The sequence below is a fragment of the Delphinapterus leucas genome, chromosome 20, assembly GCF_059928025.1.
Source record: "Delphinapterus leucas isolate spDelLeu-1000000601 "Yukka" chromosome 20, BTC_Dleu_Yukka2, whole genome shotgun sequence".
In the NCBI taxonomy this organism is placed as follows: domain Eukaryota; kingdom Metazoa; phylum Chordata; class Mammalia; order Artiodactyla; family Monodontidae; genus Delphinapterus; species Delphinapterus leucas.
The window spans coordinates 27,162,559-27,181,144 of NC_143148.1; the positions used below are offsets into that span (position 1 = coordinate 27,162,559).

The 18,586-nt window shown below is 39.1% G+C and overlaps 1 protein-coding gene across 2 annotated transcripts; it reads left to right on the forward strand.

The window, feature by feature from the left end:
• The first annotated feature begins 371 nt into the window (after window positions 1-371).
• CNEP1R1 (CTD nuclear envelope phosphatase 1 regulatory subunit 1) lies at window positions 372-14,996 on the forward strand. Of its 2 annotated transcripts, XR_016390964.1 has the most exons (7): window positions 372-503; window positions 1,828-1,899; window positions 3,918-3,991; window positions 7,215-7,324; window positions 7,447-7,501; window positions 12,166-12,250; window positions 13,629-14,996. XR_016390964.1 is itself a non-coding variant. In XM_022555181.2 (6 exons), exons 1-6 carry the CDS (start codon window positions 479-481, stop codon window positions 13,668-13,670), a joined length of 378 nt encoding a protein of 125 aa, XP_022410889.1. In that variant the 5' UTR covers window positions 372-478; the 3' UTR covers window positions 13,671-14,996. The 2 variants fall into 2 exon arrangements, 1 of the variants encoding a protein (XP_022410889.1); XM_022555181.2 differs by lacking the exon at window positions 12,166-12,250.
• The last annotated feature ends 3,590 nt before the right edge of the window (window positions 14,997-18,586 follow it).

Here is an 18,586-nt window from a genome sequence, read left to right on the forward strand (position 1 = left end):
CCCTCTGAATCCTAGAGGGAGAGCTAGCTCGTTGATTACTGCATCCCTCGTTAGTGACCAGAACACTCCCCGGAAGGTAGCGGATGCACAATAAGTATTCAAGTAATGAAAGAACCAAGCAGGAAACGAGGAATATACGAAATGAACCGACTTGCGCGGACAGGCTGCAGTTCCTCCCCAGGGCAGGAGGCGGCGCCAGTGTTACGCCTACTCGGCTGCCGTCAGCTCTTGGCCCCTCTGGCTGACCGTCCAACTCCAGGTGCCAAGCTAGTGCAGGAGCTAGCCAATAGAAAACCGTCTTAGTCATGGGGTCTGGCAGAAGCGTCCAATGAACGTAGTGGGTCTAGGAAAGGGGCGGTGCTAAGAGGAGGGGCGCAGGGGAGTTGTTAGAGGTGGGAGTTGGAGCTGCGGGCCTGGAGGGGGCAGCGGAGCTGCGATGCGGACGGGGCAGCGCCGGTGAACGGAGCTGCAGCCCGACATGAACTCGCTGGAGCAGGCGGAAGGTAGGGTGGGCCGCCTGGGCAGGTTCCGGGCTTCTTCCGGAAGCTGGCGGGGCTCCGGAGGGGCCTGAATCGTGGAAACCTGGTCCGGAGAGAGGAGGCCGCGAGGGTTGGACTGACGGGGTCCGGGGCTGGGGGCGCGGGGGCCGGTCCAGGGGCCAAGGGGCGGCAGTATCCGGCCGGTCGCTGCTTCCGGCGCGCGTGGCCTCAGCCTGCGCTTGTCGGTGGCGCGTTGCGTCAGTTCCTCCATTCCCCAAGCTTAGACCAGGTAGCTTCTCGTCCTGGCTGCTTATATTTCTCATTCATTAGCAAACATTTTTACTTCGTGCCTTGTAGTATGCTAACTCACTTTATTTTTTTTTGATACCTGCACGAATTGTATCCCTGATTTCTGCCGTGGTTTTTGGTAACTGCCGGGGTAAGGGAGTGCCTCTTGGTCTCCTTTTCTAAAGTTCAAAAAACGCAACTGAGGGCTTCCCTGGTGGCGCAGTGGTTGGGAGTCCGCCTGCCGATGCGGGGGACGCGGGTTCGTGCCCCGGTCCGGGAAGACCCCACATGCCGCGGAGCGGCTGGGCCCGTGAGCCATGGCCGCTGGGCCTGCGCGTCCGGAGCCTGGGCTCTGCAGCGGGAGAGGCTACAGCGGTGGGAGGCCCGCGTACCGCAAAAAAACCAAAACAAAACAAAAAACGCAACTGAAAGTGATACCCCACCTTGCTCATTCAGAGCGAGTACCTTGGGTGCCCCTGTGTTGTGGAACCAGGCGTCGGCGCTCCAGAAGTGCCACGAAGATCAATTGTAACCTCTTGGGAGGGAGGAAAGGGGAACGTCTTTGCATACCCACCTGTTAGCCGCATCAGAAGTCCAGACTGAAAGCGTAGCCATTAATTAAATACAAGGGCTGGAATTCGGAATTGGGTAATTGCGTTCAAATTGACTTCGAAGACTTCGGTGTTAGGTAATAACGTTGTTCTGTCTAATAGGGAGTTCTTGGTTCCAACGGAATTAAAACTCGAGCTGATTTTGATCCTTTATTTGCAACCCCCAAATTTCTAGCTTTTGGCACCGGCTGAGGCTGCTGTTGATTTTCCACATACCATTTTATGACGCTTCTAAAAGTGAATCGGCCGGTTTCCTTATATGTGAAATTGGAATTAAAGAAACCTAATGTATTTGTCAAGTGTTTAAAGCTGTCATAGTAAAGAAGTAAACAGTGCAGTGATACATGTAAGTTGGTGTGCAAGACCTGAAGCAGAGTACCTAAAATTCATCTTAATAGATTCAAACTAGTAAGAGTAGCTAATTAGAAAATTGAAATCTTTTTGCCTAGATCTCAAGGCTTTTGAGAGGAGACTTACTGAATATATTCATTGTTTGCAACCTGCCACTGGACGTTGGAGAAGTAAGTGCCTGGATGTTTTTTAAGGGAAAATAAACTTAAAATTGATACTTTTATTCCTGCCTAGCAATGATTTGCTTCTCTGTAAAACTTTTGTTTTACAAATGCTTGCAAATCTTTATTAAACCATAAGATTCCCTTTTATTTGGACAGTTTTACATTTATTTAACATTGTAAATAATGGCATTACAGAGAAATTTTAAGAAAAGAAACTGACAACCCTAAGAGAATAGTCTATTTTGTGTGGTTGAATTTTTATTTTTACAGTAAAATGCGTATACTTTTAAACAAATATTACAAATCTGATAACCAGCACACGTAATAAAAATTTCAGTAGTCTGTCTAGCAGTTTTACAATTTTGCCTACAAACTATTGAAATAAAGTTTGTTAAGGAAAATGATATTCAACGAGTGCTGTAAAATATGATTTGAAAGAATTGTGGTTACTGCCCCCTGGAAATATATAGGAAATGCAGACGAATATACAAGTGATGACCTCAATAAGCAAAATATTTTGCTAATTTATGTTGGGACAGTCTTAATTTCTTGGCTGTTCCTTGCTGAAATTTAATTTCTGCCAAGAAGGAAGTACAGCAGCACATGTTGAGGACATACTTTATTTTGAAGTATAATTCACTTTGTGGGACCAAACTGAAGAGCCCTATTGAAGTTAAGGGTCTTCTCCTATGTCGAGATTTTTTGTGTATTTTTAGTAAATCTATTTGCAAAGTATTAGTCATATGCTACAGGAATTCTGATTGGTTAGAATTCACAAGTAATGATTTTTCTCAGGTTCTCCAGTTTACCTAGGAATTACCCCCAAAACCTTGTTTCACTGTTACTTGAGAATCTTTTAAAATGTATATGATGCTTTTCTATCTTATAAAGTGTAATGAACACGCTTTTTCTCTGATTCACGGTCTTAAGTGCTTACATACAAATGCCGTCAGCTTGTTCAGTGTACCAAAGTATGTGTATGAGGTCCCTTCTGGTGGGTTTGCTTTTGCTTTTGCTTCATTAAAAAAAAAAAAAAAAATCTGTATACTTTAGCATGTTTCTTATTGGAAGTGTAGAATTATAAGAAACTGAGTTTAATCTGTTCTGAGCTGAGAACATAAGTTTGAAATTTTGCGTTTTATTAAATATCTAAAATGAGATTGTTATTCTATGATTTGCCTCTTCTAAAAGTATATCACCACGAATTCTAGATAAAGTTTTACTATATTTATGTTGCACTTTGAAGCTTGATCTCTACATTTTAAAAATGTATGCATCCCAACTGAAAGATAGTAACTGATTGGTCTCCAGAATAGTAACTAGGTCTTGGTGCCCCTTTATTATTTTTTAGTAATACCATATATTCTTAAGTTTTACTTATGATCTATATAGAATTTTTTAAATAATTCTAGCTTAGTGGGGAGAAAGAAACTTTTTCGAACTTCTACTGTCAATAATTTCTACCCCAACCTTCCTTAAGTCCCTTAAAGAAAATCTGATACTGATTGGTGTGCTCCACACTTCCTGACATTGACCTTTGTTTAATTCAACAACAGGCAGTTGTCTGCAAGGCAAAAGTCTTTAGTCCAAATTCTCAGTGCATTCATGGAAGAGTCTTTGTTTGGTTTGTTTATATTTGAAAAATGAGGTTTTTGGGGTGGTTTGGGGGGGGTTTTTGTTTTGAATTTATTAGATCTGTAACATCAGTGTAAAGACATTGAAAGTTACATAAGAAAATCTTACATTAAAGTTTTACCATCTTGGTTCTTACTGCTTTTAATTTCATTAATCTTCAGGAATTTTGACTAAAGTAATAAGGGGGACAGTATCCTCCTCAGTTACTAAGGTTCACGTTGTTTCAGAGAATTCCTCAAGGTCATATGGCAAGTCTCCTCTAAGTCCTGAGTGGAGTCCATTCTCTGTTTAATGAAGCGCTGCATCCTTTGGCTGTTGTATTAAGAACTGGTGGGAGTATCATATTAATAGCTTATTTCCTTACTAATTTCATGTTTATCTTTCATCAGTGCTTCTTATAGTGGTATCTGTCTGTACAGCTACTGGTGCCTGGAACTGGTTAATAGATCCCGAGACGCAAAAGGTAGAAGTTTTGATTTTAAATCTTTAACAGGTTGAGACGGTACAGCAGTGCTTTGTTCTTTGTAAAGTATTAATCAAATGCTACCTATTAGAACTAGTAGTGATACTAATCATTGTATTAAAACTATGCTTTATCTTAATTTGCTTGAGAAAAACTTTGGCTGGCTGCTGTGGGTTAAGTATCTTTGCAGAGAAAAAGGCCTAAGAAATACTACCTCACTTATATTACTTCTCATTCATTTCTGAACTTGCGTACAGTTTTTACATATCTCATTTTTACATATTTCAGTGTAAACGTTGTCTTTGTTCTGTTTTGTTCATTTAGTGTCATCAGTGCCAGCTTTTAAAAATTATAAAACAACATTTTCTTCTATGAATTATCTTTGTTAATTCTTTTCCTCATCTCATAAAGCATTCGAGACAACTTTGCAGGAAACGTTATGATAAAATAGCAAATGTAAATGTAATAAACAGTCAAGACCAGTAAAAACAGAGTACGAGGTCAAAACCAGGAAGGAAACCAGGTTACTGATATCATAGGCCCTGTGGGCCAGCAGAGTTGCCAGGGTTGAGTTTTAAATTAGTCTCTAAAGTCACAGCTAGTTCCACGGTTTTCATTATCTGTGAGAACACATTTGTAAGTTCTTTAAGCTAGCAAAGGTTTTCTTTCTCATCATTTATCTTTAAAAAAAAATTCTGCCTGAAGTTTAATATAAGAAACACTGAGAGATCTCCCACTGGGCACTAAGAATATTCCTGTACCAAATGCAATAACAGATTTCATAATGTTATTTCTTGAAGCATCCTTTGATGAAAGCTGGTAGCATGTTTCTCAAATTTCTATCTCTTTCTACCAATTTGTGCCTTAATTGCAAACTTGGGCTTTTTTATTAGAGAAGTAATCGTCTTCAGTTTTCCAGTGAAGTTTTTTTCCCCCAGTTCAGGTTTATTTAGGTAATAATGACGTTGTAGTTTCCACAAATTTAACCCTACTTCCCCTTTTAAACTGTAATTAGGTATACTACTTCCAGTAGCTTTATTTACAACCTTTTGGGTTATGCAAAAGAAAAACCTAATAATAAGGCTTTTGTCAGCAGTCTAAATGGCAGTTCAGACAGCCAGGGGGTTGTTTACCATGTAGTCTCCCTGACGCTACCCGCTGAGGTGGAGAAATAAAAGAATAGGAAGCAGGGGAGGTTGGTGATGGGATCTCATGTTAATAGAGGGGTTTCTGTGATGGATAGGAAACTCTCCTGTATGTTCATTTATAAAAATCTGATCTTAAGGCTGCACTTGGTACTCATCTTTAGGGGAAGAGTGAAGGAGGCTGGCAAGAAGATTAAAAAAGGTCTATCTTGGGAAATGAATCTGACTTCTAATTGTGAACAATATAAGCTGATTTCAGCTAGTTGAGATCTTAATAAAACACAGAATTAAATGTAATTTGAAATAGGCCCAAAACTCTGTAGTTAATATAATTTTCTAAATTAGGTGAGAGTATAACTATTAGCTTAAGGGTTGGCTCTTTACATTTCACTATTTAATAACCTCAAACCTGACAAGAGTTTTGAATAGCAGTTGTCTGTAAGGGGACTTGCAAACTCAAAAGCCAGTGGCTAGCTGGAAGAACACAAGGAGAGAAGGAATATGGCAAACTGGAAAGTACACAAATGCCTGAACTAAAGGAGGCAACTGTTACCTGGATGCAGTTGATTGTTGCCGTGGAGGAAGGCAGGCTGATACTGACTGGTCTAATGAAGATTGAAACACTGTATGTGCTGATCTTGTACAGGGCGCATAAAACATAGGCACGTAATTCCTGTGGGAATTAAACTGTCCTCAGAGGTTTAAGAAGACATTACTCTGGAATATTAAACTTTCTTCAGGATCTCGTCCTTCTGGGAGCTTCTTCCTTCCTGATGTTTTCAACCTGTCATCTCTTCATTTGACAAATTTATTTAACGAGTACCATGCTAGGCCAGTGCTCTTCATAAGTTTAGTTGTCTGTCTTGAAACAGGTACACATATCTTATCAGAGCGGAGCACAGATGCTCTTAGCTTGGTTCTGTGCTCCCATTTAGTTTCTAGTCCACTCCATTTCTTTTTCTAGACTCTAAATACTTGTCTTCTCAGTCCACATTCCGATTCCCCAGTGGTCTGGCTTCAGTGCCTACTCTTGTTCCAGTCCTGCATCCTGTACCCTTGTCCCTCTACCTACTCTTAGAATTATGTATGCTTCTGTTTTCTACTGTCAACTGATTATTCTCAGATCTTAAATTAGCCCTTTGTTTCTCTTGAACTCTGGTTTTTTATGGATAGCTACTAATCACTTTCCCCTGCTGGGATGTTCTGTGGCCATCTAAACCTAGTAGCTTCAAAACCAAACTCATGTTTTGCCTCTTTCAAAGAGAAGGGGTGAAGCTGGAACTGACTTTTACAAGGATATGTAGGAGCTAGCCAGGTGAAGAGGAGAAAAGGAAAATGGTAGCATAAGTGTGCAGGTGTGGCAGGAGATGATTAGACTGAGACCAGGTTATGAACGGCAGAGTTTGCTCACCTCTGCTTTTTAACAGGGAAGATAACCAGATCACGTCTGACTTGTGTTTTCATTGAGAGTCAGAGGCCTCATCTTCATTCATTCAACAATATTTATTGAGCACCTATATTTGCCAAGTGCTGTTTCAGGTGTTGGGAGAATAATGATGCCCACGACAGTGTCCCTTTTCTCGTGGAACTTGTAGTCTTCTGCTTTTTAAAGTACTTCTCACTAGGAAGGTTTCAGTAAATATTTTTGGTAGGGTGTTTTTTTATTATAGGAGTAAATTTTTAATGGTTGAAGCATTTGGAATGAATGGAGGGAATATTGCTACATTGTCTTGCTACACTGAAGATATAAAACATACATTATTTTAATTTTCATAGTATAGCAATATGGAGAACTAGGATTTTTGGAAGTCTCCAGATTCTCATAGTTTATCTGTTTTTTTTTTTGGGGGGGGGGTGCATGCCACGCGGCTTGTGGGATCTCAGTTCCCTGACTAGGGATTGAACCCAGGCCACAGGAGTGAGAGCCCAGAATTCTAACCACTAGGCCACCAGCGAACTTTCCAAATTCTCATATTTTAGATAATTAAATGTTATATACATTCATGCACAAGTGGGGAGGTAGGAATCAATATTGCTCTAAGGTTTTTAACATTTTTACCTTTCCACCCCTTTTACAGGTGTCCTTCTTCGCATCACTATGGAACCACCCATTTTTCACCGTTAGCTGCGTCACTCTAATAGGCTTGTTCTTCGCTGGAATACACAAGAGAGTAGTTGCACCGTCAATGTATCCTTCACCATGAATAGAGCTCTGTTCTCTGAACTGAACTAAACCACCTTCCCAATCTCTAGGTGTTCTTAAAAGCTTACTCTTCAGATATAAACTTTCCTTTGACCACATTTATTCAGTATAGCTGCTCGATGTCGAACTGTATTAGCAGAGTACAACATGTCTTGTGATGATGTAAGTATTTTCATTAGAAAACTGTAGACACGTGTGAAAGGACGGAAGTGTTTTGGCTTAAGTAAAACAAACATTTTTTTAACAATAAATTGTCTCCATGGAATTAATAGGGGGGATATTCGTTGTAGCATTGATTCTAAGACACTTTTTTGTTTTTTACATTGTAACATCTCTGAAGATTGACATGCATCCACTAATCAATGGTGTCTTACAATTAAATTGGTAGAGTTGAGAGTTTAATCCTTCTTAATGACATAAAGTCATGATCCATCTTCTAATTGAAGCTATCTTAGATTCAAAGAAATAAACAGTGGTCATTATTGGCCAAAAATGGCTCAGTGGGCTGGTTTTGTAAACTACTGTTATGTATCTCACACTCTTCCATATGTAGGATTTTATATAGAGTCATAGATTAATTGATGGACTGTGGACATATGAACGTACTGTATTTTTAAAAGTTGATCACATATCAATATAAGAATATCTCACAATTTTGATTTATTTATAAAAGCATTTTTACCTTCAACTTAAAAAACTATTAAGTAATACCCAGTATAGGAAATTCGAATAAAAAACAAAAGTATTAGGGCAGGAAGACAACTGGATCAATGGAAGAGAATAAAGATTAAACACTTTGATTTTTTAAAAATTAGTAGAAAAAAAATTAGTAGAAGAGAAGGGTAGTCTTTCAAGTCAAAAGGGAAGAAATAGGCTATTTATAGTATTGAGACAGTTGGCTCTTCATTTGGAAAAAGATGAATTTAGACCTCTACCTCACATCAATTAAAAAAACTAAATTCCAGGTAAAATCTTAAATAGATTTAAAAGGACATATACATCCCACCATAAAAGCATTAGAAGAAAATACAGAAGAATATGTTTATAACCTTGGGATAGGAAAACATCTTCTTAAGTCACAAAACAAATGCCATAATGGAAGAATTTGGATACATTTAATTGCACCAACATTTGAAGATTTTGTACATTAGAAGACAATAAGTTAAGCAGTAATTAGAAGAAATCATTTGTAATGTACCTAATAGATAGAGGGTAGTATCCAGAATGTTTGAAGGCCTATTAAAAATCAATAATAAAAAGACAAATAGTACATTTTTAAAATGGAAAAGGTAAGTCGTATCACAGAAATGGAAATACAAATGGCCAATAAACATGTAAAGACTGGAGAGCCTCATTTTGTAATCAGGGAAATGCAGAGTAAAACTGAGTCCATTTGTATTACCTGTCAGATTAGTGAAGATTAAATAACTCCAGTATTGTGGTGAAATGATGCAGCCATACACTGCTTGTTGGGAATATACATTGATGCAGCCATCTGAAGGGCAGTTTTCATCATTCTTGTAGAATGTAATATGTGCATGTCTCATGACCTAACTACTCTACTTTCCCCAACTCCCCTGGTGGGGGGGCCATCACACATGTACGCAAGGAGGCAAGTACAAGATTGTTCATTGTAATATCCTTAGCAGTAGTGAAAAAAATGGAAATAATTTTTGTTTCTCGACAGAAATTTTGTTTCTCAACAGCGGTAAAATAGGGTGTGGTAAAGCCATATCATAGGAAATCAGAAGTAAATCTATAAGTATGGACATGGAAGTACCTCGAGACATAATGTTAGGAGCAAAAAGTAAATTATCAAACAATATGGTCAGTTTGGTACCTTTTTTTTTAAAGTTTTAATTATGTAAATTTCCAAACATAAAAAAGCAGAGAAGAGCTAAATGAACTTCCCGTGTATCATCGGCCAGTGTCGACAATAAATCCACTCATGGCCATTCTTTTTTTTTTTCTTTTTTAAATCTTTTTTGGAGTATAATTGCTTCACAATACTGTGTTAGTTGCTGTTGTACAACAGAGTGAATCAGCCATATGCATACACATGTCCCCACATCCCCTCCCTCTTGAGCCTCCCTCCCATCCTCCGTATCCCACCCCTCTAGGTCGTCGCAAAGCCCCGAGCTGATTCCCTGTGCTCTGCTGCTGCTTCCCACCAGCTAACTATTTTATATTCGGTAGTGTATATATGTCGACGCTACTCTCACTTCGCTTCAGCTTCGCCCTCCCACCCGTTGTCCACAAGTCCATTTTCTATGTCTATCTCTTTTTTTTTTTAATTTATTTTTGTTTTATTTATTTTGGCTGCGTTGGGTTTTTGTTGCTGTGCGTGGGCTTTCTCTAGGTGCAGCGAATGGGGGCTCCTCTTCCTTGCGGTGCGTGGGCTTCTCATTGTGGTGGCTTCTCTTGTTGCAGCACACAGGCTCTAGGCGTGCAGGCTTCAGTAGTTGTGGCACATGGGCTCAGTAGTTGTGGCTCCTGGCCTCTAGAGTGCAGGCTCAGTAGTTGTGGTGCGCAGGCTTAGTTGCTCTGTGGCACGTGGGATCTTCCCAGACCAGGGCTCGAACCCGTGGCCCCTGCATTGGCAGGTGGATTCTTAACCACTGCGCCACCAGGGAAGCCCCCCTCCATGTCTACCTCTTTATTCCTGCCCTGCCTTTTTTTTTTCCTAAGTTAATTTTTTTTTAAATGGTGCTTTATTTTCATAATTAGAAGGTGAAATAATTACCATTTCAAATAGACAGATTTGAATATTTCCTATTTTGGTGCTTTCCTCTTCCCTGAAATGTATTCAAAGCCTTGTTTTTTTGAATTTTATTTAATTTATCTTTTTATACAGCTGGTTCTTACTAGTCATCCATTTTATACACATCAGTGTATACATGTCAATCCCAATCTCCCAGTTCATCACACCACCACCCCTACCTGCTGCTGCTTTCCCCGCTTGGTGTCCATAGGTTTGTTCACTACATCTATGTCTCAGTTTCTGCCCTGCAAACCGGTTCATCTGTACCATTTTTCTAGGTTCCACATATATGCGTTTATTCCTGCCCTGCAACTAGGTTCATCAGTACAGTTTTTTTTTTAGATTCCATATATATGCGTTAGCTTATGATGTTTGTTTTTCTGTTTCTGACTGACTTCACTCTGTGTGACAGACTCTGGGTCCATCCATCTCACTACAGATAACTCAATTCGTTTCTTTTTATGGCTGAGTAATATTCCATTGTATATATGTGCCACATCTTTATCCATTCATTTGTCGATGGACATTTAGGTTGGTTCCATGCCCTGGCTATTGTAAATAGTGTTGCAATGAACATTGTGGTATGTGTCTCTTTTTGAATCATGGTTTTCTCAGGGTATATGCCCAGTAGTGGGATTGCTGGGTTATATGGTAGTTCTATTTTTAGTTTTGTAAGGAACCTCGGTACTGTTTTCCATAGTGGTTGTATCAATTTACATTCCTACCAACAGTGCAGGAGGGTTCCCTTTTCACCACACCCTTTCCAGCTTTTATTGTTTGTAGATTCTTTGATAATGGCCATTCTGGATAGAATGCCCAGAGATAAACCCACGCACAGATGGGCACCTAGTTTATGACAAAGGAGGCAAGTACATACAGTGGAGAAAAGACAGCCTCTTCAATAAGTGGTGCTGGGAAAACTGGACAGCTACATGTAAAAGAATGAAATTAGAACACTCCCTAACACCATACACAAAAATAAACTCCAAATGGATTAAAGACTTAAATGTAAGACCAGACATTATAAAACTCCTAGAGGAAAACAGGAAAAACACTCTTTGACATAAACCACAGCAAGATCTTTTTTGACCCACCTCCTAGAGTAATGGAAATAAAAACAAAAATAAACAAGCAGGACTTTTTTAAACTTAAAAGCTTTTGCACAGCAAAGGAAACCATAAACAAGACAAAAAGACAACCCTCAGAATGGGAGAAAGTATTAGCAAATGAAACAAGAGACAGGATTAATCTCCAAAATAGACGAACAGGTCAATATCAAAAAAACAAACAATCCAGTTAAAAAATGGCAGAAGACCTAAATAGACATTTCACCAAGGAAGACACACAGATGGCCAAGAGACACGTGAAAAGATGCTCAGCATCACTAATTACTAGAGAAATGCAAATCAAAACTGCAATGAGGGGCTTCCCTGGTGGCGCAGTGGTTGAGAGTCTGCCTGCCGATGCAGGCGACATGGGTTCGTGCCCCGGTCCGGGAAGATCCCACATGCCGCGGAGCGGCTGGGCCCGTGAGCCATGGCCGCTGAGCCTGCGCGTCCGGAGCCTGTGCTCTACAACAGGAGAGGCCACAACAGTGAGAGGCCCGCATACCACAAAAAAAAAAAAAAAAACTGCAATGAGGTATCACCTCATGGCCATTCTTAATTCATGTGTACCCTTGCCAACCTTCCCTGTCATCAGGTTATTTAAAAACAAATCCCAAGTGATGTATTTTACCCTCAGTCAGCATGATAGAAGCACCAAATTTTTATTCATATATGTGAATGTAAATCCATAGGAAACAATCTGGAAGAATTCATGCTAAAACTGGTTTCTTCTGTAAGAGGGCTAGTGTTTGAGGTGAATGGAAAGGATGACTTTAAGCTCATCTTGGTTGAACTTTTTATAATGAGATTACATTAATGTCTTATGTAATTTAAAATAGATTTAAAGTGGATTTAAAACCATGATATTTTTATACAGTGGTATACTATACATTCTGTACTGTAATAGCAATATAAAAAGGTACAAGCTGCTGAAACATAGTAATGTTGATGAATTTCAGAAACACGTTGAGTGAAGTAGATGAAAAAGAACACGCTGTGTGATTCCATTTACTTAAAGATCAGAGAGAGGCAGATTAACCTGTGGTAAGCAGTTATGTAGGGAGTGGGGGGTACCATTGACCTTGGAAAGGAGCATGGAGGAACTTTCTGAGTGGTGGTGATGTTCTTCTGTAGCTTGATCTGGGTGGTGGTGACGTGGGTATATACATTTGTCAAAACTCATAAAACTGTACACAAGATTTGAGCATTTTACTGTGCATGAATTATATCTCAGTAAAACAGTAGAAAAATTAGTATCAAAGTTCTACCAAGGTATCAAGGAGTTACCGAAAAAGTGAAAATGAGAATTGAGAGGGAGCCAGAATCCTGACAGCACTTGACCTGAGGACAATAAAGTGTGTTTCTGAAAACCACCTAGAATTTTACCAACCAAAGATAATCACCATGTTTTATATTTTATTGTGTATTCTCATTTACTCTTATAAAAGCAAAATGTTATAATCAAGTTCATAAAGAACCGTTAAAAAAAATAAAAAGATGTTACGAATTTTTCAAACCTGCTTCTTTGACCCAACATTAGGACTTAAGAGCCACCGTATACTGAAGGTTAACTGTGAAAGGTCCCAGGCCTGTTTTTTTATCTGCATGATCTCAAGATCTTCCATTTTGTTTAATTACATACTGTCCCACTTTATGGACACATCATAATTTAATCCCCTACGTCCACATTTTGCATGTTATATATGTTGTGTATTTTTCACTAGAACTTAAGCTCCGTAAAGACAAGGAACTTCGTCTAGCTAGTTCATTACCGGGTCCCTAGCATCTCACACGTCTGGCACATTAATGGGCACTCAGTAAATACTGAATTAATAGCACTTAAATGTACATCTTTACCCTTGCACCTAGTTTCCTTCAGATAAATTCCTAGAAGTGGAATTGTTTGGATTATATGGTATATGCTTTTTTTGTTTTGTTTTGATAAATATGACAGCCCTATAGAAGAGTTGTATCCACATACACTGAATACCAGCAGTGTATGAGTGTCTATTGCTCCAGCCATTGGTTTACATTTTAACTTGAGGAAGTTAAAATTTTAATGTTAGAAAAAGGGAAAAATTTTTGTTCAAATACATAGTTTTATTTATGTTTTATGGTAAGGGGCATAAATTAGTCTATATAAGTTGGGATTTTATTTTATCCACTGGGTTGGTTGGCTGATTTTCTGGTAGCCAGTGGATAGGGAATTCATCAAAAAAAGATTTTATGTGTATGTTTTAAAGTACTAAAGATTTTAGAAGAAAGTTCCACACAAAGAACACTGAAAACATGATTATTAATTGCTTAATCTTGACTAAATATAGGGGGGTGTTCTAATGCCCTTTAAGGTTTCTAGGTAAGTGGTGGTGTTCTTAATAGAACTGTATACTTTTAAACTTTTTTTTTTTTTTCATTTTTACAGACAGGAAAACTAATTTTGAAACCTAGGCCTCATGTTCAATGACAATCTGCACTCATTGTTATGGGACTTAAAACAACCTTTCTTCAAAAAGTGATACAGCAAAAAGCCATAAAGGATTGCTTTTACAGTTGGATATGTGAACGTCATAGCAACAACTGACAAGAAATGTGCAATATTTACCCAGATTATCTTCATGGTGGTGACTCGCGTAATCAGTGCTTTGGTACCTTTGATTATTTGTGTTTCAGTATTAGTGTCACTTTAGTACTTCAGATCCTGCAAAGATTTTTGCAGATGAAGTATGTATGTATGTTACTAAGTTAAACTTAGAAACAGAACCTCATCCAGTTTTTATAATGTATTTTTGTAAACTACTGTAAATAGCAAATCTATGCCAGTGTTAAAAAGGAAACGTTATGTGGACTTTGTTCTCCTGCACCAGTATTTCAGGAATATCTGCTTGCCATCTCCACAGCTCTTTAAAACCGGCTATTACGTATAGCTGTGCCTTTCACTCTTACACTCCTCTCTTTTAATCATAATGCAGGAAAAACATTGGATTGAGCTTAGACTAAGGAAAATTCATCTCCATTATGTTTTAAGAAATTATAGGTGTTTTGAGAAACAGTTTTTGTTAAAACTAGATAGTGAACTTCAGCCACTATTGTGATATTTTCCAGTTCATTGTTTTCATTTAATGCTAAATATACTTTATATTTTTTTAATGATTTTAAGAACACTCCAAAGGCTTCTGAATAGACAAGTTTAGTTATAAATTATGTATTGTCTGGGGAATTTGATAGTCATTGTTTTAGATAATGGGATTTTATGCTGTGGTAGACATGCTGTTACACTAGTATCGTGCAGGTGTGATTGATCAGCCACACCATCACAGGGATAACTTGGGAGCAGTGCCACAAACTAGAGTCTACAATTCTCACTGTTTAGAGAGTGTTAATGACATACTGTGTATGCATATTAGCCACATATACTATAACAGCCCTTAAAATTAAACTGTTGGGATTGCTGTAAATATTTTAAAGAACTAGAGGTGCCTTTTACCTGTTTATTAGAAGATTTTGAAAGGTTTAAATTATTTCACGAGCAGTCTTTTAAATTTCATTTAACATAAGGCTGAAAATTCAAAAACAGGACAAAAAACCTTTTTAACAAGGCTGCCGTTATCTTAAATGTGTTCATCTTGGCTTTCACGTGTATAAAATTTCATTCTTTGAACTGCAGCAATAAACCCCTCTGCTCCTACGAAGTTTTAAGAGGGTATTCCATATATTCTGCATTGTTTTATTTCCTGTAAATTTTGTAGGTAAATATGTGCATAAAAATAAATACTTTATATATATTTAGTGATTGGGCTTTTTCCTTGGTTTATTTTAAGTCTGTAACTGAAAATAATTTTAAACATACTGAGTGTGTCAGGTACAGGCTAACATAAAATGAGTCAGATACAGGCTGAGTAAAATGAGATACTTTAACTGTGTGTCCAGTAGAGCAAATTTCAAGTAGCAATTGAAGGTACCCAGTTTATTAGGCTGTGAATACTTTAAATTTTTAAAAATATTTATTTATTTATTTCACTGCGCCGGGTCTTAGTTGTGGCATGTGGGATCTTTTAGTTGCAGCATGCAGAATCTAGTTCCCTGACCAGGGATCGAACCTGGGCCCCCCCCCCCCGCATTGGGAGTGTGGAGTCCCAACCGCTGGACCACCAGGGAAGTCCCCTTTTAATATTTCTTATTCATCGTGGTCTGATAATATGTGATGTTTAATTAGGAAATGCAGGATTTCTCAAAAATTAAGCTCTACAAACCTGGATCACTAGTTTCCTCCAAGAGTATAAAGCTGAAGAGGGATTTTATGTGTCCTAAATCCTTTTTGGAATCATCAGCTACTTTTTGTATTTAACAAAATCCTTGAATCTTTTCACCTAGAAAAATATGTCTGTGTATGTACATATACGGTGCATGTACTTGGAGAGGTTTTCAAGGATTTCCTGATGCCAGGCTACTTGGAATCCATTGGCTCCAAGAAAGAAACTTTTGTTACAGTTCCAAAGATTTTTCATACCTTTACTTCTAACAGAACAGTTCATTTTCCAAAAAAGCCTTTGCTCTGGTTGAAATGGCCCAAGGATCCTTGCTAGGTTAGCCTCTCATCACCAGCGCCCTCACTCTCTCATACGCTCTTCCACACTGTTAGGAAATTACTGTTGAGTCTAGTCCTCTAACTTCACAGGTGGGGAAGACAGTCTTAGATTTTCAAAGTGACTTTACGTCCCCGTGACTTACTGAAGACAACTAACACCAAGTCTCTTGACTGATTGAAAGGATGTTTATGTGTGTGTGTTGAACTTAAGTCATGAGCCATTATAATGGTATGGTTAAGAATGTAGACGCTTATGCCAAACTGGATTTTAATCTCAGATCTACTACTTGCTAGTTCTGTAACCTTAGGCAAATTAGTAACGTTAGTTTTTTCATTTATAAAATGGGTATAATGCCAATCTCCTCGGTAGAGGAAGATAATGTATAGGATATAGGTATATCGCCAGTCATCTTATACTGAGTATTAAATTGTTAATTCATGGAGAGCACTTAAACAGTGCTTGGCTACAGAGTCAGTGCTCAGTAAATCTAGTTGTTAAACCAAACACTAAAAGTAAAAAAAGGAACAAAACAAAAAACCTCATTGTTACAACTTTACGTAATATCAACATCTCAGTTGAGATAGCCAGGAGGAAGTTGTGCTTATCTTTTGAATCAGGCAAACTCCTGAATACTGGATTAAATACAAAGAGAAAGGCTCTTTGGCCTCTAATGATTTAAGAAACCTAAAATGGTTCTAGGTGTTTTCTCAAGCAACTTCACTGAAAACATAAAGGCTGTGACTGCCTGATAGTGCTGCTTTTTGAGTGGCTCTTTTCTCCTTTAGAACTGGACTCTTGATGGGCATTTTGTAGAGACTTGAGTCTCTACATCCTTCTGGCTGACAGATGCTCTGCCTTCATCAGCAACTAAAGTGGCTCTATCATTTCCTCTCCTGTTGAAACCAAAGAAACTTGAGTCTCATTCTGTTTCCAGACTCCACTTTCTGTATGCTTTACATTAGGTAAGTATAATTTCTATCTTTTTCCACTAAAAATAGGTGCACCTTGCCTGCATCAGAGAACGCAAAACATTTTTAAATTGATGTTTTTAGTGAATGATTGTGTGCCGTGCAAGTCTGTTTGTGTGAGAGACAAGAAAGTAAAAGGATATCCATTACCTGAAAGTTTTAGGTGTGCTCTTTCATCACCTTTGTACACTGCCCTTTAAGTGGCAAGTGCTTTGTTGGGTATTTGTGTGAGGAAGAATTTTTGCACTCTCAGAACTTGTTGCCTGGGGGGAATACAGACCAGTGATTGAGCAGTTACCATGTGGTTTAAGTGCTATGAGGGGTAAAAGTGTGGGACGCTATAGGAGCCCAGAGGAAGTGGGCCAGCCCAGACACAACTTGACAGAGGTTATTTCCTTCTGATCTGAAGGGTCAGTCGTGGGGGGTAGGGGTGGGGCAGAGGCAGTTCTTGAACTTGCCTGGTGGTGAGGAGTTGGAGAGGAATTGTGGCAAGAGCTGAGGCTGGAAGTAAGTAGGCATCTGGGGTTGGGAGTCTTGTGAGGGTAGTGGCAAGCCACCAAACTGTTTTGGTAGGGAAGTGACTTAACTGGATTTGCATTTTATGGTCATGACTGCTACTGTGTGGACTGAAGGGCCATGCCCTGGAGGGCAGTTAGGAACTGCTGCTATATAGTCCAGGTGAGAGATGAGGGCTCCCGAACCAGAGAAGTAAGAGCTTTCATTAGTCAAATGAGTGGGACTTTGTGGGAGGCCAGGAGAGGGAGCAGTTGAGCATCAAGTCTACCACTTTTTCCATCCTGTTACCTGTACCAGAAATAAAGTTTCGATGATCACCAATGATTGGGAACTATTTTATCTTCTTAGAGAGTCCCTATGCTCCAAAGCATATTAAAAGCTCCAAGTGGTCCTGCAGTAGAGAAACCTGTTTCCCTGACGTTTTGTGAAATGCCTGTTAACGTACACTGTGGATATTTGGGTATTTGTCATGATATTTGTCTACCAAGGTTGTTTTGAATGCCCTTGCTAGGTGTGGGGAATGCCAGCTGAATGAGTCCAGTCTCCGAAGACAACCCAGAAAACTCCCTTCCTTTGCATCTGGGACGAGGGTGAGGCCATAAAGATAAGTTTCTGTTGCAGAGTACTTAGTAGTGCTCAGTGGTAGTGGCACCGGTGTCCTCATCGGGCCAGCTTGATGGCATGGGTCTGGGCATTCTTTTCTAAAAGTTTAGCCAGACCTCCCCAAAGTCCTGTGAGGTACCCAACCCTTTCGATAGTCTGTCTTCTGTTTAATCAGCCAAAGTCAGCTTCTCTTTCTTGCCAATAAGACCCTGACTTACAGAATATTACACAGAAGAAATGTTCCAAAGAGCATGCTTTGAGGAGACTTGACCCGTCCCTGTAAGGGACTAGGGAGCTGCTTCAAACCAAGCGTGATGTCATCTGCCAGGTAAGGGGTCTCTGGGCCATGTGTAGTGGAGGAGTCCAGCCTGGCAGATTGACTTGGGTCATAGTCCTGGTTCCTCCATTAACCACTTAGGCAGGTGACTTATTCTTAAAGTCCCTATATTCCGAGTCCTTGTCATCTGTGTATCTTTAGTACCCTAGAGCACCTGGCATTTGGAAGATGCTCAGTTACTGTTGGTTGAATGAGTGAATGAACCTTAACTTTGGTATTTAAATTTTGTACATAATTACACCAAGTCATAAGTTTTCTTACGTAATGTACCTAGTTTTATGGGGAGGTTCTTAAGATAGAAGGCTAAATGCTAAGATTTGTAAGGTAAATAACAGTAGGGAAACTAAAATAGCTAAGTCTATTATAACTT